At 39.6% G+C, this 25,070-nt stretch overlaps 7 protein-coding genes across 7 annotated transcripts; 2 read left to right on the top strand and 5 right to left on the bottom strand.

Moving 5' to 3' along the window:
• Window positions 1-93: 93 nt before the first annotated feature.
• PKNH_1465500 (ankyrin-repeat protein, putative) lies at window positions 94-1,017 on the bottom strand (the record flags this gene model as incomplete). Its single annotated transcript, XM_002262495.1, has 1 exon — window positions 94-1,017. The coding sequence occupies one exon, from the start codon at window positions 1,015-1,017 to the stop codon at window positions 94-96; it is 924 nt and encodes a 307-aa protein (XP_002262531.1).
• A 1,857-nt stretch (window positions 1,018-2,874) lies between these two features.
• On the bottom strand, window positions 2,875-4,471 carry PKNH_1465400 (epsin-like protein, putative; the record flags this gene model as incomplete). Its single annotated transcript, XM_039113707.1, has 3 exons — window positions 2,875-3,852; window positions 4,049-4,238; window positions 4,413-4,471. 3 exons carry the CDS (start codon window positions 4,469-4,471, stop codon window positions 2,875-2,877), a joined length of 1,227 nt encoding a protein of 408 aa, XP_038970074.1.
• A 3,947-nt stretch (window positions 4,472-8,418) lies between these two features.
• Window positions 8,419-12,603, top strand: PKNH_1465300 (kinesin, putative; the record flags this gene model as incomplete). The annotated part of the gene is made up of 1 exon (XM_002262493.1): window positions 8,419-12,603. The coding sequence occupies one exon, from the start codon at window positions 8,419-8,421 to the stop codon at window positions 12,601-12,603; it is 4,185 nt and encodes a 1,394-aa protein (XP_002262529.1).
• Window positions 12,604-13,034: 431 nt separating this feature from the next.
• On the bottom strand, window positions 13,035-16,231 carry PKNH_1465200 (conserved Plasmodium protein, unknown function; the record flags this gene model as incomplete). The annotated part of the gene is made up of 11 exons (XM_039113706.1): window positions 13,035-13,928; window positions 14,121-14,189; window positions 14,329-14,382; window positions 14,515-14,591; window positions 14,744-14,783; window positions 14,969-15,027; window positions 15,160-15,208; window positions 15,311-15,409; window positions 15,613-15,687; window positions 15,832-15,878; window positions 16,183-16,231. 11 exons carry the CDS (start codon window positions 16,229-16,231, stop codon window positions 13,035-13,037), a joined length of 1,512 nt encoding a protein of 503 aa, XP_038970073.1.
• Window positions 16,232-17,474: 1,243 nt separating this feature from the next.
• PKNH_1465100 (50S ribosomal protein L3, mitochondrial, putative) lies at window positions 17,475-18,485 on the bottom strand (the record flags this gene model as incomplete). The annotated part of the gene is made up of 1 exon (XM_002262491.1): window positions 17,475-18,485. One exon carries the CDS (start codon window positions 18,483-18,485, stop codon window positions 17,475-17,477), a length of 1,011 nt encoding a protein of 336 aa, XP_002262527.1.
• A 904-nt stretch (window positions 18,486-19,389) lies between these two features.
• PKNH_1465000 (NEDD8-conjugating enzyme UBC12, putative) lies at window positions 19,390-20,604 on the bottom strand (the record flags this gene model as incomplete). The annotated part of the gene is made up of 4 exons (XM_039113705.1): window positions 19,390-19,485; window positions 19,687-19,803; window positions 19,969-20,153; window positions 20,550-20,604. The coding sequence occupies 4 exons, from the start codon at window positions 20,602-20,604 to the stop codon at window positions 19,390-19,392; spliced, it is 453 nt and encodes a 150-aa protein (XP_038970072.1).
• Window positions 20,605-21,158: 554 nt separating this feature from the next.
• Window positions 21,159-24,581, top strand: PKNH_1464900 (conserved Plasmodium protein, unknown function; the record flags this gene model as incomplete). Its single annotated transcript, XM_002262489.1, has 1 exon — window positions 21,159-24,581. The coding sequence occupies one exon, from the start codon at window positions 21,159-21,161 to the stop codon at window positions 24,579-24,581; it is 3,423 nt and encodes a 1,140-aa protein (XP_002262525.1).
• Window positions 24,582-25,070: the final 489 nt, after the last annotated feature.

The following is a 25,070-nucleotide window of genomic DNA, read 5'->3' as shown; positions in this document are numbered from 1 at the left end:
TGACATGGCCTACACTAATGGCATAGTGTGTATGGATTCAAAAGGGGGACAAAGAATGGCCACTCCAATTTTCTACCTCTCTTGTGGCAAGCATTACGATGAGGCTCTGAAGTAGTCGAAAATATTTTTCCCAAGGGGATTCCCATTATGTACACACGTGCTAAACAAAGTAGTGCCATTTTCGTCTGTCATATTTAATATATCTTTAAAAGCGCTTAGGTCATATTTGGAATTCTCCAAAATGGAACGAATTACCTCTGGATGGTCCAAATCGATGTAAATCTCCTCCTTCGTATGATCAAAATTTAATTTGTTTATCTCATAAAGTGTATCATCCTTGGTAGAGTAATACAAACAATAGGTTAAATAAAGGAACAACAAGTCATTGTCATTACTATACGTGATATAAAGAAGAGGGTGAGGATATACACTTTCCTGAACAAAAGGACAAATAAATTTATTAAATAATTTTTTCAATACATGTATATTCCTTTCAAATATTGATACACTTAATAAATTCCCCTTTTCAAAACTGTTAACATTGATGTCTATATTTTCTTTTTCCAAAAGTGTGTTGAAAATTTCATAATTCTGTGTGATCAAACTGTAGAGTAAAGAATTTGCCATATGCTTGTCCTTCTGATTATAATTAATATTTTGTTCAATTAAATATTTTGAGATTTCTGTATTTCTGTTGAGGACACTAATTATCAATCCATTTTGCTCTTCATTATTTATGCTATTTATTAAATTTGTGTTTTCGATTATAAATTTGACGTTCTTCATATTATTTCCGTAAATTGCAAAATGGAGAATGTTGTTTTTATTTGCGTCCATGTAATCCTTAATCATTTCGTACTTTTTCCCTCCCTGCTTTGCATCTTCTGTGCCTTCCTCTCCCCCTGCACCTTCCGTCCTCTCCTTTTTCAGCAGGCCCTCCATGGCAGCTCGCAGCTCCTCCACGCTCCTTTCGCTCGAGCATATGAACAGATTCTTTATTGAAAGTAGTTCCCCCATTGCGTTGCGCCGTTATCTTACGTGGTTACCACTTTTGCGACTATTTTCCTCGCGGACGAGCAGGCCGCCACTCCTTCTTATTCGTTTCGCTTCTTGTGCTACTCACGGGGAGCCACTTCCTCGATGCTTACTCAACAACAATGGCAGTTACGGCAGACTCTCTCCAGAGTTCCGCTCACGCTATCTGTAAATGAGACTAAACTGTATCGCGATGCAGAACTGTGCGAATGTTCCTTTGCATATAGGAGACTCTCCTTATAATATCTGACACGGGCAGAGGCTCTTAAAAAAAAAAAAAAACCTTTACTCTTTTGTGCTATTCTGAAAGGTAGAAAAGAACTACAAAGAACATTTTTATGGAACTACAATTTGCCTATCACTCAGAGGGAGAAAAAAAAAAAAAAAATTCTGAACAGGTCAGGCGAAATTTACGTGTCATTTTTTCTTTTCTTTTTTTTTTTTTTTTGGGCTTTTTGACGAGTCACCAACGGGTTGGCTCTCCCAACTTGTTGTTCAACCAAATGTAGGTAAAATTAAAAGAAGGGGGGAAGAGTTTGTTCATCAAATTACAAAAACATATAGCATTTATGTATATATCATATAATTTTAAAGCGAATAAATCAAGGGGGTGAACAATACATGTAATATGTAAGCATATACATATGCGTATGCTTTTGTATATAAAATCCACGTGGTGGTATGCAAGAGCCCCGGGGTGTATCCTAAACGAATCAAAATGAGGCACAGATGGAGGAGAGGCCCTTCGAGGCGGATATTTTCTGGGAAACTTCCAAAATCCCAGTGTTACAAAATGGATAGCAACGCACGAGTGTAGACTAAGCGCGTGCGAACCAATGTAGGGGCAAGATAAATATTCATATAATTAATGTACTAAATAAACGCCCACACACATGGCACTATTCTGCGTACGGAACAGACGGCTACCTCCTTCACATGCACACAAACCTCCGGAAAGGGGGGGGGGGTTCCACCGACCACAATCAGCAGTTGGGTTTTACAAAATTCTGTGTCAAGAAGAAATCGCATTTTTGGATGAATGGTACATAAATTCGTCCTGTACAAAATATTGTGAGCAAAAATTCATAAATTGGTATTCCCTTTTTTCCACAAAATTGGTCCATTCTTGTATGTTACATTATGGTCACCATAAAACATGACTGAAGGACAAAAAAAAAAAAAAAAAAGAAATTCTCAAAAAGGCACCTGAAATATGATACGTTCAAACCGTTTGGCGAATTCTGTCTCCTACCGCTTGTAAATTAAAAGAAAAAAAAAGGTAACAACTTTTCCAACAGTAACACTTCGAATCGTGTTCTGGCTTCATCCTGCTTCGCACGTGCTATACACCACTTATTCTCTCGATCATGCGTTCCCGCCCGCACCCATATATATCGTATTTTCTTATTCCACTAACGAGTTAAGCGGCTCCGCACCGGTGGACGATTTGCCCCGTTGAACCGGCATAATATATCCATCGCTGGGGCAAAAAAAAAATGGCAAAAGTGTTGTGCCGCATATAGGTTGTCTCTTCAGTGCATTAGGTAACCCGGCAAATGAGCGAACCTACATGTATAGGGCTAGAACCCTACTACATATTCCAATAAAATTACATTTGACTGTGCTCCCTTCGTTCAAATTTGCGAAGGGGTTATAATTTTCGAAGGGTTATAATTTTTGGAGGGAGTTTGATCATTTTCAGGGGGGCGCCCCCTACTCATCCTGCCAAAGCTCTTCAATTTATGCTATCATGTAAGTAATCCTTTTTGCGTTCTGTCCATTTGGATATTTCTACCTGGTGTGCTAACCTCCTGGTAGTTGTATCTCCCGGTGGAATGCTCATCTGGAGCGCCCCGACTTGTTCCTTCTTGAACCCCTGCTCTTCCGATTCTTATCTCGCGCGTGAGATTTCTTCTTCGAAGAATAACTAGATTGACTTGACGCGGAGGAATAGCGAGACGATCGCGACGACGACCTCGACGCAGAGGATGAGGCGGAGGAGTTGTGGGAGGAACTTGGTGATGACACGCGCGACGACGAACGAGCTGACTTGGAACGAGAAATATATGAAGATCTAGAACCATCATGAGATGCAGAAGATGAGCGAGAATATTTTGAAGACTGTGAAGATGCATTTCTGTGCTTTTTTCCTCTGCCCGATTTCCTTCTGCTTGATTTATGCGCTGATGTGTACCCACTGCTCCGACTTTTACTCCCATCACTATCACGCCCTCCACTACTACTTCCGCTACCGCTACTGCTTCCACTGCTATCACTACTATTTTCGGAGGAGTCTGAATCTGATGAGGATGCACTAGCAGATTTATGTCCACTACCTCTTCTTAAATCATCAGTCCTGTGCACGTTATCATTCATGTCGTAATTATTTCCTGCATATTTGCTTAGCATATTTCTCTCTTCCTCTATCTGATCGAAGATACTTTTTTCTTGTGCATTTCTTGTATTTCTGGTATCCATATAATTTCTTTTGTTACTCTCCAGAATTTTTTTTCCTTTATTTTTTGTTTTCTTTTTCCGACTTGAAAAAAATCCCTTTTTCTCAATTGGCTTAGATTCTATATTTGTGCAGATGTTTGCATATTTCGCAGCTTCTATTCTTTCATTCTTCAAATGTTTGTTGTCCCTTAGCAAGGTTAAAATATTGTTTGAAATTTCTCTTATACATACTCCCTTGTCCTTTAGATCTTCTAAATAGGTAAAGTGCGTAAGCTTCTTGATGAGTTCCTCTTTGTCCTTCACGTCACTGATGAAATACTCACACCCGTTCTTCATTACGTACTCGCACAGTCTTAATCCCTGCGAGGGGCACGGTTACCAAAAAAGGAGAAAAAAAATAAAATAAAATAAAAAATAAAAATTGTGAAGAAAAACAGGTATACGTATCCCCAAACCGAATAATCCTTCCCAAAATGACACATCAAAAAAAAGGGGGGAAAAGGAAATTTCCTTTTCGAAGGGGGGGGGAGGAATACTGCTACACCCTTGAACTAACTTTGTATATTCTCCTCCATTTTGAAGGCTTCTCCTGGATTGCCTTGAAAACCTCACTGAGGACCCTTTTATAATAATTGGCATCGTATGTTGAGATGGAAAGATCGTATAGAAGGCTATTCGACACACCATAGTTTTTGTTGTTTAGTGCTTCTTTAAGGTTTTTTTCAAACTGATTAGACTCTAAATATCTAAAAAAAAGGAAATTGGGGAGAGGTTCAGGGTAACATAATATGCTATGGAGAGATGCTTCTTTATTGGAGAGTATTCCACTGTTTACAAATTTTTTTTTTTTTTTCTCTACACAGGGCATTATTGTACAGAAAGGGGGTGGTTACAAGAAAAGACATGTGTGCAAATCTTACTTCTGCAAATAATTGTTTATGCTTAACACCTTTGAATTAACCTTTTTAAATAATAACATCTGCAGAAAGGGGAAAAATATGAGCGCATTATAAAGGATCGTTTCTTCATTACACGATAGGTGGAAAAACAAATATGCACGATAAACAAAGGGTATGTGACCACGCTACTAACACTTTAATATCAGGGACACTTCCCCTTCTTTCGCCTCTCACCTTTATGGCGACATAGGAAAAAAGAGAAAATAGAAGATGAAAAAATTTCTTATGGTTGGATGATTCACAAAGGGGGAGAATCCTGGAGGGTGCGATGAAGTTACGCCTTTTGGGGTGTACTTCTGAGTGCCCTATCAGACGCACATATGCGTATGCACAGACACCATCAATTCACACACAACACAAATCCACGTGTACAACTGTTCCATAGAGGAAGATTTCCACAACAACTCATTCCAAGTTGCGCCTTGCACTTCGGGGTTACACAGTTGCAGACAGAAGGGGGGAATTTTCGCAACATTACATGCCCAATGCTATCCAACTGGTACAACAATGTGACTCCAATACCCCTCCTGATGATCGCGCAATATTAATGGGAACCCGTGTAACGGTTGAAAATGGAATCCCAGATTTTTGCGGTGGATTAAATTGGGCACAACTAACACTTGAAGAAAAAAAAAAAAAAAAAAAAAAAAAAAAAAAAAAAAAAAACGCCTCGGAGAAGAATTATACAACTGATTGTTGAACAAAAAAATAAAATAAAAATAGCACTTAACTGGATTAAATTAAACTTCGCGAGTAAAATGAAATTGGCCATTCAAATGGGCGAATTAAAATGGCCCAATCAATTGTCCAATCAGTTGGCGACACGAGAAAAACGAAGTGAACGGACACAAACACAACAGTAGACATGCGAAACACCGCGCCGTTTTTTTTTTTTTTTTTTTTTTAAAGCGTCATTAGAGGAACCCCCGGGGAGGGGTAATCACCAAAGGGATAAAATTTGCTTCTGTACAGGTTATTCGTATACGTGAGGGGAAGAGGTTATTTCCCGACGCATCGAAGGAAAAGCGGCACGGTGAAGGAATGGAAGCACGCCGAAGACGCAACATAAATTTATTCACGAGTATATATGTACATATAAATCCGCAGATGCTCTTACGCATGTGCACCCCCTTCTTCGAATGGACAGAAAAATGTAAACGGAAAAAAGAGTGCCTATTTGGATTCTGCAAACGGAGGCGAGTTTAGGAACTACCTCCAAAAGAAGGCGCATTTATATGGAAGGTAATCCAGATTGGAAAAAAAAAGAAAAATATTTTTCACGTGGGGAATTTCCCACTTGTATTATTTTTTTTTTTTTTTTTCCTCTTCTTTTGTGAAGGGGGGTGGGAGGCCAATCGTCACAAGTTTAAGAGGACTACAGCCATATATAAGCAACAGAAAGATCTGTTACCTCACCGTCTAGCGTGGCGTTCCTATGTGGAAGGTGGAGATATACATGCATTCACCCTTCGGTACATACATAAAGGTATTCTTACGTTCGCCCTTTTTCGGGATTGATTTTTTTCACAAAAACGCTTAGCACTGCTTAATAATTCTGGGACCTTGTTAGTATTCACGGGCGTGGGCTATTCTGAGCACTGCTGTGTGATTTTTTCTCCATTGGTACATTCGACAGTGGTGATTATCAAATGAGGTTAGGCAAATGTAAAGAATTCCCTTCACTTTTTGTGTAAAAAAAAAAAAAAAAGGGTGATTTTGCATAAACGTATATAATTAATATGTAGGTGTATGTATATGTACATACATGTTGGGTCTCTCCTGGTGGATGATTTAGAGAAAGAAGGATATCTTCCAGTTTTTTCATATTCGTTCAATAAAGTAAATGCTGCGCCCCTCACTTGTTCGGTGCTATTTCTTTCCATTCCTCAGCTTTTCAACATTTCAACATTTCAACACTTGACTGTTTTAATTTTTTTTTTTTTTTTTTTTTTTTTTTGTGCAGGAGGGACACATAACGAATGACCATATTGCAAAAAAAAAAAAAAAATAAATAAATAAATAGATATAAAAATAATTAAAAATGAATAAATAATCCTATCACCCTTGCGTATTCCTAAAAATACGAGTACGTGAGAATTTCACTTAGCGCATTCTTTCGTGGACTGTATTTTCCCGTACATGACATGCCCTCAGCGATTATCATCCCATCGGTTCTGCGCCAAACGTTAAAGCTATATGAAGAGCAACATAACACCTAGGTGAAGGTTTATTAAGTATGCATATATAAGCATTCCTGGATGAACTTTTTTTTTTTTTTTTTTTTTTTTTGTTCATTTTAATTTCACATGTTTCTGTTATCATTGGACTTCGTATGGATGGAACAGTCGAAGGGAAAATGTGCATCCGACGGGAGTGAAATAATAGGATCCCTTGCCTAATTCTTACGGAGAGTGTGAGCATTGGATTGACCATTCTGATGGACGCAGCCATGGATTGCCGAATTTGCCCATTGCACCTGTACCCTGCTCTGCCACATTCCCATGTTAACCGATTGCGAAGATTTCTCCATCAAATTTACAAAAGCATGTAGAGCTTCATCTCCTTGGGAAAATAAACACTTTGAGGAGTTAAAAAGGGGGGGAAAGTATTCCCCGCGACGTGGCCAAAGGATTGATATACACTCACCTCCATCGTATGTACGTTTGAGGAAGTGCTACCCTAGTGGAAAACACCCCTCATGGAGTTCCCCACCAGGAGTATAATAAACCCTTCCACCACCCCCATGTGCCCCTTTTTATACACAAATAGTTTTACATCACCTGAGGGGCGTTTCTTCAAAAGGATATTCTTTTCTTTAAGGGGAAATATTTTACACTGTTGCGATGGATTGGTGTGTAGTTTTCCGCTTTTTCACAATCCAAAAAGGGCCCCCCTCGCTCGATTAGAAACATATCATTAGGTATTTCTTTCGCTCCCCCTCCTGTATGGTACCTTTCATGGAGGGGTGAATTAGAGTCATAACCATCGTATGGTCGAATCATTAGACAGAGATTTTTTTCTATTTTTTCTATTTTCCTATTTTTCTATTTTTTTTATGCAGTCCCTCTGAACTGTTGCTTTAACTTGTTCACCTTAACTTCGTAAAATGCTTATCTCATAAATATCGTCTTGTCCGCAAAAAAAGGGCTAGCAAATATAATGACCTCGTAGAAATAGTTTGGGCACTGCGTGAAATGTCCCTACCGGAGGGAGAGATTTGTGCATGTCGGGCCATGTACTTAATTCGTCTCGAGGCGCTCATCTCTACAGACACATGTACACTTCTGTACTGGTACACACGTCGATAGAAACTTCAAAGGGGAGGATCCATATTTCTTCCTATGGGGAGTTCCCACTTTTTTTTCTTTTTTTTTTTTCTTTCCTTTTCCACCCGTACACCTCATGCTAACGCTGAGAAGGAAGTTGCCCCTTTGCAAATGTGCGGGAAGACATTCGAAGTAGGCGTAGGTACATTATGACCCCCTGCGCAAGGAGTTCTCATTATCAGAAAAAAAAAAAAAAAAAATATATTTATTTCGAAAAATGCGCTGAAAAGTGTGAGGTGGCGAAGTGTGTCTTATTGTAGTCCTCACTGTAGATTCAACATTCTTTACTTATTTTATTATTTTTTTATTTTTTTTTATATTTTTTTTTCCCCTCATATTTATTTATTTTTTTTACTTCCCCCTGTCCCTCGCGTTGTTTTCCCTCTATGTAGGTCCAAATTATTTAATTCGCAGGTGTCCTTATATGCGAATGTCTATGCGTAGAAAGGAACTCCCCAGGATGCCCATAAAGTTGCCCCTGAAGGCTCCCAACAAAGACACACATTTCAGCTTCGTGTCACAGCGTGGAGAACTCTTCGGAAAAGGGAAACGGGGTGCATCTAATCTACCAATAGGCTAGGCTATTAACAAGCTGTGACTTCATTTTTTTGCTCTGGCATATCTATGCTAATCCAAGTATCATGGTGTTCCGCATAAACAAGGATGCGCACCACAGTAGCGCGACATCGGCCCCCAAGGAAAGGAACGCTAACAAGGGGGGCAAGGTTTCCAAAGAGAGGGATGGTCATAGAGATGGTCAAAAGGATGATCATAAGGATATCCACGAGTGGTACATCGAAAACAACATCGAGGAGAAAAAAAAGAAAAACGAGGAAATTGAAAGAGACAAAAATGCCTACTTTGAAGATGCAGAGGTGGAGAAAAACGTGGAGGAGTACATAAGCGTCGTTTGCAGAATAAAGAACAATGTAAATGAGAAGGAAGACGGATGGAAAACAAAAAGCAACGATGTCGATGTTATCAAAAAAGTAGCCCAAAATAAGCTAGTCATAGATACATGTCCAATGGGAAACCAAAACAGTGGACTCAATTTAGAGTACACGTATGATCGGGTTTATGATATTGAAAATAGCAACCAAATGATTTTCAACGATTATATTAAACAAAATATAAAAAATATTTTTCAAGGAATTAATTGTAGCATAATGGCCTATGGACAAACGAACAGTGGGAAAACGTACACCATGTTAGGAAATTTCGAATACTTAAATAAGTTGTTTCATCTTTGTAAGGAGAACCAAAATAACAAAATGGGTTCTACAGTGGATAATGACATTGCTATCACATACGAAGAATTAACAAACTGTATATCGAATGAACCAAACTTTGTGGGACTCATTCCTCACTGTATCAACTACATTTTTAATTATATTAACTACCACAAAAGTGAGAAGGAACCGCCGAATGGGAGAAAGGAATTTGTAGTCACCATGTCCATTCTTGAAATATACAACGAAATAATCTATGACCTAATCAGTGGTGAAAGTAACCTCTCAGTTCATATGATAGATTCGAATAAAAACGAATTCGTCATTAAAAATTTGAAAGAAGTGGAAATAGAAAATGTTATTAGTGCCCTTCATTATTTGGAAGAAGGAGTTAACAACAGAAAAATTGCCTTCACACATATGAACAAAGCTTCCTCCAGATCACACCTTATATTCATTATAAAAATAAATAGATATATTCACGCTACTAACACGGTGAGGTGTGGCAAGTTGTGTCTTGTTGACTTGGCTGGAAGTGAAAGACTTAAACAGACAAAGGCCACGGGTTCAGTCAAAATAGAAACCACCATGATTAACAAAAGCTTAACTGTCCTTAGCAAAGTTATAAACGCCTTGGCAGTCATGCAAATAAAGGAGAAAATGGACAAGACTGGGAAAGAGAAACCGCCCGATCATGTGTCTCACCTTGGAGAATCCTCCTCTCAAGCCCCTAACAATGATAAACCAGATGCAGAAGAATCTGCGGAGAACCAACACCACACAGATCCTCACAAACAGAGCGTATTCAATCCAACTAAAAAGGCAAAGGTTCATGGCGGCAGCACCCCCAGTATGCATATCCCCTACAGAGATTCAAAACTGACAAGGGTACTATCGGATAGTCTGGGTAATAACTGCAAAAGTATACTTATCTGTACTTTATCATCAAAACTGCACTATCTAAATGAAACCGCCTCCACCATAAAATTCGCACAGAGGGCTAAAATGGTGAAAGCCAAGCCAGTCGTGCGAGAAGAAAAAATGGACACAAAGGATGACAAAGAAAACTATCAAAATAAAAAGAAGGAAAATGAAAATAGTGTTAAAGAAAAAGCGCCTGATATTTTTCTGAACTTCAACAAAAACCATATTACCAAGGATATTATTTTCTTCTCCTTTAGTCTCTGCATTTTTAGCTACATTTGTGGGTTCAAAAGTACTGGTAAAGTCAAGTATTTGGACTTTTTCATCGAATCGTACAAAAATAAAATTGATATAATAAGAGAGCAACTGTGTAAAGAGGGTACAGACACCAACGATGTTAATCAGTGCATACTGAAGACATTTGATGAATTGAAACTTCTGACGGAGGAGGAAAAGGAAAAGTACTTGAAGACTCAACAGGAGAAGGTGCAAAGTAACAACGTAGAGGAACTACAACGTGTGGGAAAAAAGCACAACCACCTGCAGAAAATAATTGGGTATAAATACCTTGGGCAGGCAGCCATAACGGATGCAACGAATGGAACAAATGGAACGAATGCAACGAATGGAACGGAGGGAAAAATTGCACCTGACGCACAGGACCTAAGCATGCTCAAAGGTGGATCTCCCCTCGAAGAAGAAGAAGACGCACTAATCGGAGATATCTTAATAAAAATGAAAAACGACATCTGCAACATTCTAAAATTCAACTTAGCTAATTTGAGGAGCAACCTAAAGGAAGATGGGCAAATGTTTGACGAGATGCTTAATATTGTAAATAGCGTGAAGGAAAACAACAACATTTTTCTTCTGAACGAGTTAAATCACCTTAGCAAGGTAGATGCCAAGGGTTATTACCCGGATGGAAAAAAACAAGTAGAACAAAGTGAAGGGAATAATTCACTTTACAAGGAAATAAGTCATCCCACACATGATCCCTCCAACCATGGAAAGGGAAAGGCAAATGGAAAGGATAAACAATCCATTTCGGATAGGAAAGGAGATCATAAAGGAGGGAAAAAATGGCTTCGGTGGAGAGGAAACCACGTAGAAAAAGAGGAGGAAGTAGAACAGCAACAAGAGCAAGTGGAGCTATACCAACCTGAATACTTTGCCAGAAACATCTTGAGTGTACAGAACATACAAAACATATTCGAGTACGTAAATAATAATTATACTAAATTTATTAGCGACTTCACTACAGACAAAAGTACCGTATTTACCAACTTCGATTTGAAGGAAAATCTAGATAGACAAATAATTGAAAAAAATAACACCATATATAATTTCATCCACTCCGCTACCATGTTTCAACATAGTGGGACTTTAAAAGACCTTAACAGTAACTACTTTTTCAACAAAATTCAAACGGAGCTCTTTAATAATTATGGCAACCATCATAATGCCAACTTCAGGTGCATACACAGCATGCTCGAGGGAACCGCCCACAAGGAAGACCTTGCGCAGAGTTCCAAGGGAGGGCATAACAAGGCCGGCCCTGCCCAAGTTGCATTCACAAACGATGGCAATAATTTATGCACCGATGTGTATGGTGCACCGAACCAGAAGAAGTACTTTTCCATTAAGGATATCCAACCAGAGGATCCTTCAGATATTGTCCACATCACGACCGAGATCAATCAAGGCGTGAAATTCGCCAGCATCAAAGGAGGGGTGGACGGACAAGTGGTAGAAAAAACGGTTAATTTTGTCGACAAGGAGAACCCTGCCAACCCTAGTGAATTGCCAACCGGTGGCATGACCCCAAAACAAAATAAAAAGAACGAACAAAGCCCGCGCAACAATATACGTGTGTCCCAGAACAAACTTTCAATGAATGAATTAGCCAACTTGATAGAAAATGAGGACTTCAAAAAATTGTATGAATATATTACGGAGAGGGATAACAAAAATGAGGGAGTTCATTTTAATGATGGAGATGAGGCTTCTCATGTACCCTTCAAAGCACTCGAATCCAGGATCAATCAAGAAATACAAAAAATAAATGACTACGTGACAGTGGAAATATCCCCTGTTAATGGGGGCAGAAAAAACAAGAGCAGGAGCAAGGTAAGTTGGAAGAAAAATGGACGCCCAAGCACAGAGGTAAAGCCTTACTCAACGGAGATAGCCAAAAAAGACGAGTGGAAAAACAGCAAAGGGGATAATAATGGTTACAGCACTGGTCATCAAACATGCGATGGCGCACCTGTCCAAATTGGAGATGCCTATCAAAATTACACAGACAAAAAAACACCGAATAACTTCAATCACACACATATTTCATACTTGGAAAAAAAAAGAACCACGAATTTGTTCTTCCAAAAAATTATCAACATAATTAAAAACATATTTCAAAAAAAAGAATACCCCAAAGAACCAATCGAAATAAACACATCCGACCTCATCGATAATGAGCTCTTCTATAACAAAAAGCTTCTTGAAAAAAATTTGGATTCCTACAACATTAGAAATTTTCAAATAAATGATAAAAAAATATATCTGCTCAACGAGTCGGAGTATGTACACCTCAGGGATTTAATAAATTACAAAAACAAAATGCTCTCCTTTTTAAATTACGAATATAGAAAGTTTAAAATGTCTCTGTCGTGAAAGGGGGCAGGTGGAGGGGGGCAAAGGGTTATCTCTGGTCATCACCATTGATGTGAGGAGTTACCCCCCCATGCACACCTAATCGATAGTGGATTTGCCAAACTGATCAACATGACACACCCTGCAGAAAATACGTTCACATGGATTTTCTCCACGGAGATACACACACCTACAAATGCATGCACCATCTATTCTTTTTCTTTTCTTTTCTTACACTTCTTCTCGCATTTTTGAATTTTCCCGTAAAAAAAATCAAGTGGATTTTGCAACATGCTAACTTTGGAAATTTCCTCCTTCATCACTTCACATATAAAATCAGGAGTGAAGTATATCAAAGGGGAAGGGAGGGATCATAACAAATATATGTGTAGAGAAATTTTCTAAATTATCCTTTTTTAAAAAAATCTCTCTCTGTAATTTTTCTGATGAATTTACACGCCCGCGGGGAAATGTTCCACGGTAGAGTTTGTCTTTTGGGGGGTACACCCATGGGGGGTACCATCAGCTGTCTTTAGGGAAGTTCGTTCAGTGCCCTCATCAATGCGTTTGCTTTCCTTCACTTCTCCATCAAGGCAGTGCGCACTTTCTTTCGCCTCGCCCACCGAGGGTCGTCCCGAACTGGGGGTGTCCTGATCGAAGTAATCACACTTATTATCAAAGTTATCATCGAAGTTGCTGTAAAAATAAATGTCGTTTAATGTTAGGGGGTTCCAATTATTTCCCTTTTTCGGGTCCATCCCATTATGCTTAATGAAGCCACCGTGACCGTTGCTACTGCCGTTGTTATCCTTCCTGCTCATGTCTCTTTTTGCTTCTCTGTTTTGAATGTTCTCCTTCATGTCCTTGTGGAAAACAATATTCCCGTCGTTTTTTTTTTTTAAATTCTTCACCGGGGAGGAAAGCACTTTTTTATTTTCAAATTTGACATCGCTATTTTCCGTAAAGGCTTTTTCGTAAAAGGAGAAAAATTGTTTTTTGTAAATTGTATCAAACAAAGTGTATTTTTTTTTTTTTTTTTTTTTTTTTTTTGTATAATTGGATTGGAAAATTTTTTGAAAGAAATTATTGCTCTGAATTTTTATTCTGTCTTTATCCATATACTTGTTGCTATTTCTATTCCAATTGTTGTCCCCATGGTTAACTCCTCTCTTCTCTTCTTTCTTTTTATTCTCTTCATCTATCATGTCCAATTCGGTTTTTAAGTGACATAAGACAGACACGCAAATGTCTTCCTCTTCATTTGTTCTTCCACTATCTTCTTCATCAACCATCATGTCGAAGTTCAGTTTGAATCGCTTCTTATTTTTCGTGTATCGTTTGTAATACTGTGGAGTGAAAAACATGTGCATGTAGTGAACAGACGTAAAAAAGAACATTACATCAGTTGTACTGACATGTGGCTTGGTTCTCTTCGCGTGAACTCGTCCGCATTGGCACACACTATATACAAAGGTGAGCAGATATCCTTCCTATGTACACAAAAGAAACGGATAACAAAATTCACGCAGATCACTTACTTTGAGTCTCCTCCTCACATTGTCACGATTGTTTTTTTCTTCTTGTATTTTATTATTAAGGTACAGAATCTGCGAACAGTTTTTTTTAAAAAAGGGCAATTTTCATGAGTGCTAATTTTTTTCACTACAGGATGATATCTCCTTCTAGCGACATTTCACAGAAGTGCACAGTTCGATTCATGTCACTGCGCTCGTGAGATGCTCTTACGCTTTTGTTCAGTTCTTCTATCTCCTTCATTAGTTTTTTGTTACTGTCCACTTGCTGCGCGCGGGATAGGGCAAGAGGGGTTTGATGAAGTATATTAGGGAACACATGAGGGGAGAAAACATATCTCGGGGTACTACACACGGGAATATATGCATGGAAAGAACTATCCCCCCTGAGAAAGATAACCTTGTAGTACAAGCCATTGATGGAGTCCAGTTGCTGTGACAGTCTCTCTATTTGGTCCTCTCGCAATTTAAGTATTCCTGCGGAAGGGGAGAGGAAGTTGCAAAGTGGTGAACAACTACACGGTGAACAACTACACGGTGAACAACTACACGGTGATCAACTTCGTGATGATGAGTTACTTGGCGAAGCTCTCACATAGCAGTTACATTGCAATCGCATGGCAACTTACTCGTGTTGTTGGACTCGTCTCCAACCTCCGTGACTTTCCTCTACAAAGAAGGGTACACATAGATTCGTGAATACCGGCTATATATATATATATATATATATATATATATATATATATATATATATATATACATATATATATATATATATATATATATATATATATATACACGTTTGTGCATATTCGTGTGTGGTCCTCCCTGCACACTGGTACGCCGACGCTTACCATTTTATCTAACTCATCCTGCAAACTTTCTATTTTGTTATTCTTAAGTTTTATTTGCTCTGAAATTTAAAAGGGTAAAGAGAAAAAATAACCACTTGGTCACATTTTGAATAGACCCCATTTTTTCACGTTCTATTTTCACGTTCTATTTTCACGCCTTATGTTGACATCCCCCCTTCTCCTGTGCTCACCTGTGTATATCTTCTTTAGCTCCTCTACATGTTCAGCGTAAAAGGTGCACTGTAGGGAGGAAGGAAATGTTAGTGGGAAGAGAACATTATAAAGTTGCATTTTAACTTTGCTTGGCTTCATTGAGGATTCTTCCTCTTGGCTTCAACTTACCTTATCTTCTAGAATAACGTTTTCTCTCTTCAGGTGGGACAGATGCTTCCGCTCCCTCTCGCGCAGGGTGTCCGCCTTGTTGATTTTGTTGCTGTAGTGCTGCGCAGGTGAGCAGGTGAGCAGGTGAAGAGGTGAACGGATCAACAGGTGAACAAATCAACAGGTGAACAGATCAACAGATGAACAGATCAACAGATGAACAGATGAACGGATCAACAGGTGAACAAATCAACAGGTGAACGGATCAGCCGAGGAGTATCACGCCAACAATTCCGCATCCACCCCCGGGAAACGTTGCTTACATTTTTTATAAGGTTGACAGTTTTCCTGATTATGTAAAAGCTCTGTTTATATTTTAGTAACTCATTATACTCGTCCTACGATGGAGGGGAGGGGGGAGGCTCCATGGGATGAAATCCTCCAATATGCGCTTTAGAAGTTAGTACATTCACATGAACAGGGCTACACATAAGTGTTGATTAATGCAAAAATATAACACTGCGGTTGGTAGAATCATTTACTTTGTTGTCCGATGAATTTCTTTTTTTATCCCGAGGTCGTTTGTTATCTGCTAAAGGAAAGAGAAGGAACAGGGGTGCAGGTAAGGGGGTGATGATGGTGCGTCAAATGTATTGACGCACAGCTGAGTGTGTGTGTGGATCCTCTAGGGAGGATAACTTGAAGGGTACTTCTCCCACAAGCATTGAATGAAAAGCCCGTCCATCTTTCCTACAACACCATGATGTTCCTCTCTATCGTTTTTTTTTCCTAATCTCTTAATTCTGTCATTCCGTCATTCCGTCATTCCGTCATTCCGTCATTCCGTCATTCCGACATTATGAATTAAAATGCAAGACCTCGCATGCACATACTTTGGGGATCACCATGGATGCCTACAACTTTCTGTTTTCCTTCTTTCATGGCCCTTAAAAAGAATGTATGCAAAAAGAGCTTAAATTATTTGTACAAGTTTACAACACGCGTGTATGCCTCGTGCAAAGTGACGGTAACAGAAAAAAAAAAAAAAAAAAAAAAAAAAAAAAAATCTGGGGGTTTTGCTGTGAATGTAACTGGGTGAGGTTTTCTTCAGTTCGTAAGAGGCGAGTGTTGCAATTCGATTTCATCAAAAGTTACGTTATTCTAAGTCATCCGGAAAAGGAGGAACCGCAGTTTTGCATGTTTGCCTGTTTTTGCAGGTTCGCACGTCCATAAGAAGAATACACGTGGGGACGGTAATTTTAATCCGGGGTACGACCTTTCTAAACGACATTTTTTGATGCAGTAACCGGTAGGGGAGGATCCCTTTGGTGGCTTAGCGAAAGGCAAGCAAACAAAAAAAAAAAAGGAAAAAAAAAAAAAAAAGGAAAAAAAAAAAAAAAAGGAAAAAAAAAAAAAAAAGAAAAAAAGAAAAAAGTGCCCCCAAAAAAGGCGTGCGCAAATACCCCTTGGCATTTGTCGTTTCAGGTAGAAAATTTCAATGTAACTCGATTTAGAAGAAGCACGCCATTATACGCCCAATCAGGAATAAAGCAAATTTTGTAAAATTAAACCGCCCCTAGGGAGGAACATTCCAAGTTGATACTCTCCCCCGAATGTGCATGTGCAAAATTTCCGTTGTTCATTTCTACGCAGGGATACGAAATGGGGACATTTCCCCGCATGATGCATCACCTTTTTTATGTGTACATAAATTGGCATAAAAATGGAGGAAAAGAGTAGCCGGTTGCACGGCGTAGTAAAATTCGAAGAGGTTCAAAAAAAAAAAAAAAAAAAAAAAAAAAAAGGGATGATAGGAGTGAATAAAAAAAATGGACGAAAAAGTTGGCGAGAAAAGGTGGAGGAACGCGTGGGCGCTCCACAAACTGGTTCAAGTGGGACAAAACCATGGCGATAAGAAATCCCTTCCGTAAGCACATTACATGGGGAGTTGCAATTTTGCAGGCATATGCATATATATATTTTTCTCTTCTTCCAATTGGGAGAAGTGTGCGGACAAAAAAAAAAAAAAAAAGAAACGCATGAACGAAGGGGTGGACATAATATACCATGTCAAAGATGCAGGGGAGGAATTAACAAAGGAGGCTGTATCCCCCCCAACCCCCCCCCCCCTCCTAACACACACGTACACACACATGTGTGTGTATGCATATGCCCCCACTGAGGTCTACTTGTTGGTAGGCTCATAAAGAGGAATCTCGTTGTACAGAAAGGGGTCCTCCAAACTGTGAGGCATATCAATAACATTCTTGTACTTCCTGTTCTTCTTATATATAAAGGTGGGATAGTATAGGTAAATTTTGTCCTTAAATTTATTAAAGGCCCTTCCCTTGGCGTCGGAAATTTTAATAATTTTATTTTTATACCCACCAATGGATCCCTTTATGAACAACAAATTTTGTAAGCTGTTAATTCGGAATAGCTTGTTGTTGCTACATTTAACGAGGTTTTTCTCCCCTATGTGAGTATTCATTTTTTTGTGCCTAAAGACAATGTTAACGGTTTTTCCCATGGACACACTACCTAAGCTTCTATGCGCTTTACTTTCCGTGCCATGTGAAGCGTTCTTACCACTAAAGTTCCACTTCTTCATGGCACCACAGAAACCCTTATTTTTTACAGTAGAGCTAATAAACAAATTTTGCCCCGGGGAAAAATGCCTTACAGAAAATTTGTGTTGTACAGGCAAAAAGCAATCATGCGTACATTTGAATTCTTTTATTTTGTGTATAAATCCTAACTTCCTTTTTATATAATTTCCAATATTATTTTTACTTTGCTTAATGACATTCATATTTCCTATGCCTACTTCCAAGGCTTCGTATCCATTCTTTGTAATATTCTTCTGATTTAGGACATAGCAGTTATTTACTTTGGCAACTGTAACTGCGTGCTTCACTCCCCATACATCCCATATGCTCATACAGCCCACTTTATATGCCAACAATCCTGTCCTTCTGCTGTTCCACAGTGGGTATATTTTCTCTACTTGATCATCTTCTTTTTTTTCCTCATACTCTGCTTCGTCTTCTGCATTTATTCTATAATTGTACTTTTCATTCAGTAGTTGTAAGCGCCTTACCCATTTGGAGGCGTAAAAGGTTCGCTGCGATACTACCCACAGTGTGTTTCGCTCGGCAAAAGTGGGTTTCCACCCCCGGCGCAAAATACGATTCATCGTGGGAACGCCCACAGAGCAGGTGTGTGGGGGGTGGTGGGGGGGAAACCCAAAATGGAAAAACTCCAATGTGGTTGAACAAGTTACCTTTGCCTATAAAAGAAAAACTCTGTAAAGGCTACTTTGCACCGCGTAACAACTTTCTGCGAAGTTATTTCCTCCTTTCATGCCTACGCCAGGGGGGCCGCTCCCTGGCAATTTTGCATAACTTTTTTTTTTTTTGTCCCTCCCTCCGTGGGGGCTCTAGTCCCATACGCATAGTGCTACCTGGGAAGAGCCAACAAATTATGCACATCGAGATGGAGCCCTTTTTTTGCAGAGAAACTTAAAAAAAGTAGAGAAAAAAAAAAAAGGAGGAAAAAATTTCAATACCGCGGCGTGCTTATATGCTCACTCACCGCGCCAACGGTCTCACCTCACATGAGTGCCTCGCCCCATGGAGAGCCTACATGAGTAACCTTCCATACAACGTTGGCCTGGGGCCAGGGGAGCTTCTCTTGCCAACCACAAATCGACAAATGGAGGTGAAAAATAGGGCCCACTTCCTCCCACAACATTACCTTTTTATTTAAAAAAAAAAAAAAAAAAAAAAAAAAAAAAAGTTCCGTTGGCAATGGTGGGGGGTCCTCTCCACCAGTTTAGAAAACATTAATTGCCACGCGTAACGGGGAAATTATCTCCCCTCCTTCGTAACATACAATTGTAAAAGGTGAGGATGGCTTCATCGCTGGGCGTGTACAAGGGGAATCACCAATAAGGGAGCGCACCCCCCCCTGTGCCTCTAAAATGATATGCACAAATGTGCCAAACGAGCCAATACACACAGACGGAAAGGAAAATGAGGCCAAGTCCTATTCGCCCCCAACGTGTACCCAGGGGGGACAACACGAGGGGGCCATCATTTTCAAAATAACGAATCGTTTATTTCTTGGAATTTTTTTTTATCTTTTACGAACATCTCCGCGGCTGCCTGATTGAAGGGGTCCTCCGTCGAGGGTTCCTGCAAGGGCGACACAAAAAGCGAAATCGAGCGCATGATTTCCCCCATATACGCAGTGCAAGCGTATTAACATAGGTTCACCACTAAATGAAATAGAGAGACGCTTTAAAATTATAGATGCTTCTCTGTTATGGGGGCAAGGCTGTTGTCTATCCGCCCATACACAGAGACACTGGGATTCACCACGTGGTGTAACTGTACATTTAGAAGGAGAAGCAATCCCAGGATCAGCATCTGCAAATTTATGATAGGGTTCCATTCGAGCTTTAGGACATTCAAGCAGACGTTCCCTCGTTCGTCAATGTTGGGATGAAATATCTGCACACAAATGGGGGGGGAGGGGAAAGATAAAATCACAAAGGATATTGTACCTGGATGTAAATGTGTATATATGTATATACGCATGTATCTATGTGTATATATTTTTTTTTTTTTTTTTTTTTTTTTTTTTTTTCATGTGCACCCCCATTGGGGCAAAATAACCTTGCTCTGGCATTTTATTTTTGGTGGCGCGATGGGGTACGTGTCCTTAAACATGATGACAAAGCTGACCGTCTTCCCCCTAAAGTAACTCTCCTTGGGGGTCACCGATATGCCAATTTCCTTCAAAGTGTGATCATGAATTTGCTGCAGTTGAACTCCATCAATGGGGTCCAGGTCCAGGATTTCTGAACAGAGGGGGCGGAAATGGGGGCGTGAAATGTTCGCAGGTTGGCAAAGTTACAGAAGAGCTTATGTTGTAGTCGTCATCACGATGTACTTATGTGGTGGACACATTTTCAGCTCGAGGTATTGAGCACTGAGGAATCCTATGATGAGGAGTCTTCACACATTTAAAAGTTCACCACAGGGTCCAATGGAGAATTCCCAAATGGCTTGTTTTCCTCCCCTTTTTGCCGCATAAATGTCCCTGCTTCCTTCCCAACCCGTAATACACCCTCAACATGTATTAACCTCAGGAGGTAGAATACACATAGAAAGTAACTCTCTTCTCCTCCTGGGAATTCCTCAAACGGTTGGCATTTTTGTCTTTACTTTCACTCAACCATATGGACTATATATACCTTTCTGGAGCACTAACTCGAAGGGCTGCAACTTCTTCCCACTTTCGTTACTCATTTTGCATCCTTAAACTTATTCCGTGTGAAGTTAAAAATTGGCACAACGTGAAGGGAACTAATAGGCTAGTCACTGTGTAGGAAATTTGGTCGCTTCTCCATTTCGCAACGAGGACAAGAACTATGTTAAACCTTTCTCATTTAAAATTTTTTTTTTTTTTTTTTTTTTTTTTTCATGTGCACGCCCATTGTGCGTGTAGCCACAAAAAGAGTTGGATTCTTTTTTTCCCTCATTGTGACGACTGGATTAGCAATTTTCTCGCTTCTCCGTTGCACTATGGTCAGTGCACGCGGTGAAGAACAATCGGAAAGAAGGAGTGGTGAAAAGAATTGCCTCTATGCCAAATAACTCGCCATGTTATTTTTCCTACGAGGAAAATATACATTTGTTGTGAATGGAGATTATTCTCTATGGCGGGTTGGGTACTATACACATATGTAAATAGTCGCTACACGAGGTAGAAAAGGAAAAGGAGGGACAAAATTGGAACGTGCCATTCCTCATGTTCCGCTAGTCACTGTGGTGCCCGTCGTTGCAGTGATGCAGGTCGTGTCATGCAAAGAACGTGCAACCTAGTCTTACGGAGGGGATGCGGAGGGGGAGTCAACAGGAAGGGCCTCGGAAGGAGCTTCACAACAACAGACCAGGTGGGAGACTACAAAAGGAAGAACGCGTTCGAAATATGGAAGTGCCATAGCGCAGAAACATACACAGCCGATTTATTATTTGACGAAAGCTTTAAAATTAGTGAAGATAAAGAATTGCTCCTGAGGACGAGGGTAAGCAAATATAAGAACGTAAAAGATGCCAACATCAAATATTTGTTTCTATTTCTAACGTTTAGCCAACCATGCTGCAACCATTTTATTTGTAAAACGAATCCGAGCAATGGAATTCCCACACAGGTATTAGGCAAACTGAACTACCTCCTCTTGATAAAGAAAATACTCTCATATGATTCTACACAGAATAGGTTGCTAAAATTTCTCTACTTCAATTATGTGTTACCCAGGAGGGGGAGAAATAAAGTTTCACTCGATGACCAAGTGATGGATGACACGTACCTTGGTGCTTCTCCCGATGGGTACCTTTCCCCGTCTGGTACGAAAATTTCCCAAGGGGATCATGTACAGAGAAATTCCTACGATGGCAATTTCCGCCCAGGCGAATATACCAATCGGGTTGAACCCCCACAAGGTGCGATGAACTTCTGCCTAAAAGAAATAAGGTATTTATTCCAAAGAGGGAAGTACGAAATTGTTGTACACAGTAATATCAAAAATAAACTCCTAAAGCATGTTTATTTGGACGATCTAGATGATCAAATAAATACGCAGATTAATTACCTCAACACGTTTGTGAATCAATTGATGGACAAATCGATGCTACTCCAACTATACTCCTTCGTTGAGTCTTTTTTTGACCAAATGGAGAAACATGCTAACGAGTTTTTATTTTTTCTGGACAGGTTAGCAGATAAACTGTTACCCAAAATGAACTTGGTAGATACAGTCTTCATCTTTCACATGCACATAAAGTTGAATTATTACAATCATTTATTTTTATTTATGCTGATACGAAAAATGGAGCTCTTTTTCCTTCCCCTTTTGACATACCAAGAGGGGAATGAAGAATTAGGGAATTTGTACAGGCGCAAAATAAAGTATAACCACAAATCACTTGTCATATTTTTTCACTCCTTGACAAATTATTTTTCTTATCTGAATCAACTTGAAGGAGGAACCAGATACAAAGACAAGCGGATACATATTAGAAATTTCCTTTATGGGAAACTGGGGGCTCTTCACGTGCTGCAGATTTTGCAGCGAAATTACCAATCGTTTTCTTTGCTAGACTATACCTTGGTGTTTTCCACTTTTAACAAGCTCTGCATACATAATAAGGTACTCAGCTCTGTTCTACTGGATTATATAGACAAAATGGGATCATTCCATCCGAAGAATGGTAACTCACAGAAGGGAAGACTCAGTCCGTTGACTACCTCCCTCAGTGATAGCAACCTGCATTTGTATGCCTCCCTTTTGAGTTCCTTTACAAAGTGTTTCACATCGTATAAGTACTGCAGGGATGAATACGACAAAGTCATGCGGGTATTACTTATCTTGTTTGAAAATGCCCTATGGGTTATCTCCAAATTGTTTGTCAGTGAAGGGAAGAATCTTCTCTGCCTTCAGGGTGACCATCAAATGGGTGAGTTCAAACAACCTTCCGGAAGAACCCACTTATCCGTGGAGAAATCTCACTCGCGAATCGTTACATCTGAAGTAGATGCACAGATCAGATGCGACAACGCACCAAACGGTAAGAGTGGTCCCCTCGAAGAGGCACATTCAAATTCAAAACCTACCTATTTTGCCTTCATTAAGCTTCTACAGTTGGAGAGGAGAAAAAGTAAAGTGGATAATATAGAGGAACCACCCTCAGAACAAACATTCCACCAAAATACCGTATCACGTGGGGAAGGAGACTTCCTGAATAGACTCATCCACCAAAAGAACATCGAAACAGATAACCATTATAAAACTGTGTACCATGTACAAAATATCCAACATAACATCAAATACATCGTTAATTGTCTGAACTCGACCTACAAACTGCTTAACCACTTTATTGAAATGTTTCAAGTTAAAGAATACAGCAAGAAATTTAACCGAATCCTTCTGTACAATTTTTCCAATAAACTAATTTTTGAGAAAAAAAATGTGAATTGTTCTGGAAGTTATTTGGATAACATACACAAGTGCACTGTACATGGTAGCAGATTGTTCGACTACCACGAGGGGGGGGTAGATATAAATCGTTTATTCATGTGCGCATATTTGGAGAGTTTTTTGCTCTGCGATTTGGTCAATGTGTATGTCGGTAGAATGGTCAAAAGGTTCCATGATGAAATGCCACAAAAAACTAGCGAAGCATCCAACGAGGGGATATTCTTCTCCCAAGTGGCCGCCAACACACTGGGGGCTATCCAAAATTTGAAGATGCTACGGTACGACATTTTTGATAAGATTACACACATCATCAGAAGGAAATACTTCAAACTGGATGTAGTTAATGTAGGAAATATTATCCACTCCTTTGCCTCCATGAAACTGAGAGATGTGCAGATAATAGAACTTCTAACCAACCAGTTGATATCTCACGCGAATGACAAACAGGGGAATCATTGCCAGATAGGTGAACAGACACTGAGCAATGTCTCCATCTCGCTATTAAGACTTGATTTGCCCAACGAAAAGTTTAACGAAATTATTTTCAGAAATTACAAAAAGATCCAATCTGTCCACGCACTCATAAATATCACTCTCTACTTATGCTACTACAATTTTATCAGTTCATTTGTTCTGCAGAATAATTTTACATACCTCTTTGAGCGTGTGAATATAGCAGATATGAGTACCTTGACTGTTCAAAATCAGACACAGTTATATCTCATTGCTCTTCTAACCCTATATGTTCATCAGTATTCTGTTGGGGAGATACATAAGTGGCAAGATCCGAAGGGGATCCCATTTGGAGAGATTTCCACCCACTTGAATGATCTTCGAGATGTCTTTCTACTACCCCAAAGGGTAACCCCAACTCTAAATAAACAAAGCGGAGCTCCAAATGCAGATGAAATTCAGGAAGTGATGCATGTAAATGAGGGAAGAAGAGAAAGAGCGTTTCCTGAGTCAGATTGCACACATGGCATTCCATCGTCCATAAACATGTTCGAAATATTGGCTCAAAAACGTATGAATAACTCACCAATGGAAACGAACCCCCTATTAAGTGAGAAGGATTACTTAAACCTCCATTTCATCGGTGCTTTTCCCTTTTCTGCACCTCCCGTCGAAACTACCTCCAGTTTGCACGACGAAATATACGACTTGGTGGCGTCACTGAGTCTTCCGCGCCGGATGACGAAGGAGTTGCCACACTACCCCTACTGCGTCGACATAGTGCTCGCCTAAATTGCTCTGGGCTTGTACAGTCTCATCGGTTTGGCGCCGATTTGTGGCACTGACTGGTATAGACCAACCTTATTCCCTTTTTTTTTTTTTTTTTTTTTTTTTTTGTATTGCCAACCTTCCATTCCTTCCAAACTTTGCAACATCCCCAAATTTGTAAGAGCATCGCCAGCGCGACAGAAGCAAAGGTAGTTCTTCCCCTTTGTTATGAAGACGCGTTAGTTTTATATATCGGGGAAACGTTACTTTACATTTAAAAAAAGAAAAAAAAAAAAAAAACAAAAAACAAACACGGGACATAGAACGCAGAACACGTCCGAGAGATGTTTTCACGAAGTTGATAACAAAAAAAGTTCCACCACACCGATTTACATGTCAAAGGTGTGTGTGTGGGGGGGAAAGGGCCAGTGTTGTTCCCCTGGGGTGAAGCGGTGAAGTGGTGAAGTGGTGAAGTGGTGAAGTGGTGAAGTGGTGAAGCGGTGAAGTGGTTAA

Source organism: Plasmodium knowlesi (genome assembly GCF_000006355.2).
Source record: "Plasmodium knowlesi strain H genome assembly, chromosome: 14".
In the NCBI taxonomy this organism is placed as follows: Eukaryota; Apicomplexa; class Aconoidasida; order Haemosporida; family Plasmodiidae; genus Plasmodium; species Plasmodium knowlesi.
This window is presented reverse-complemented; position numbering and strand designations above follow the sequence as displayed.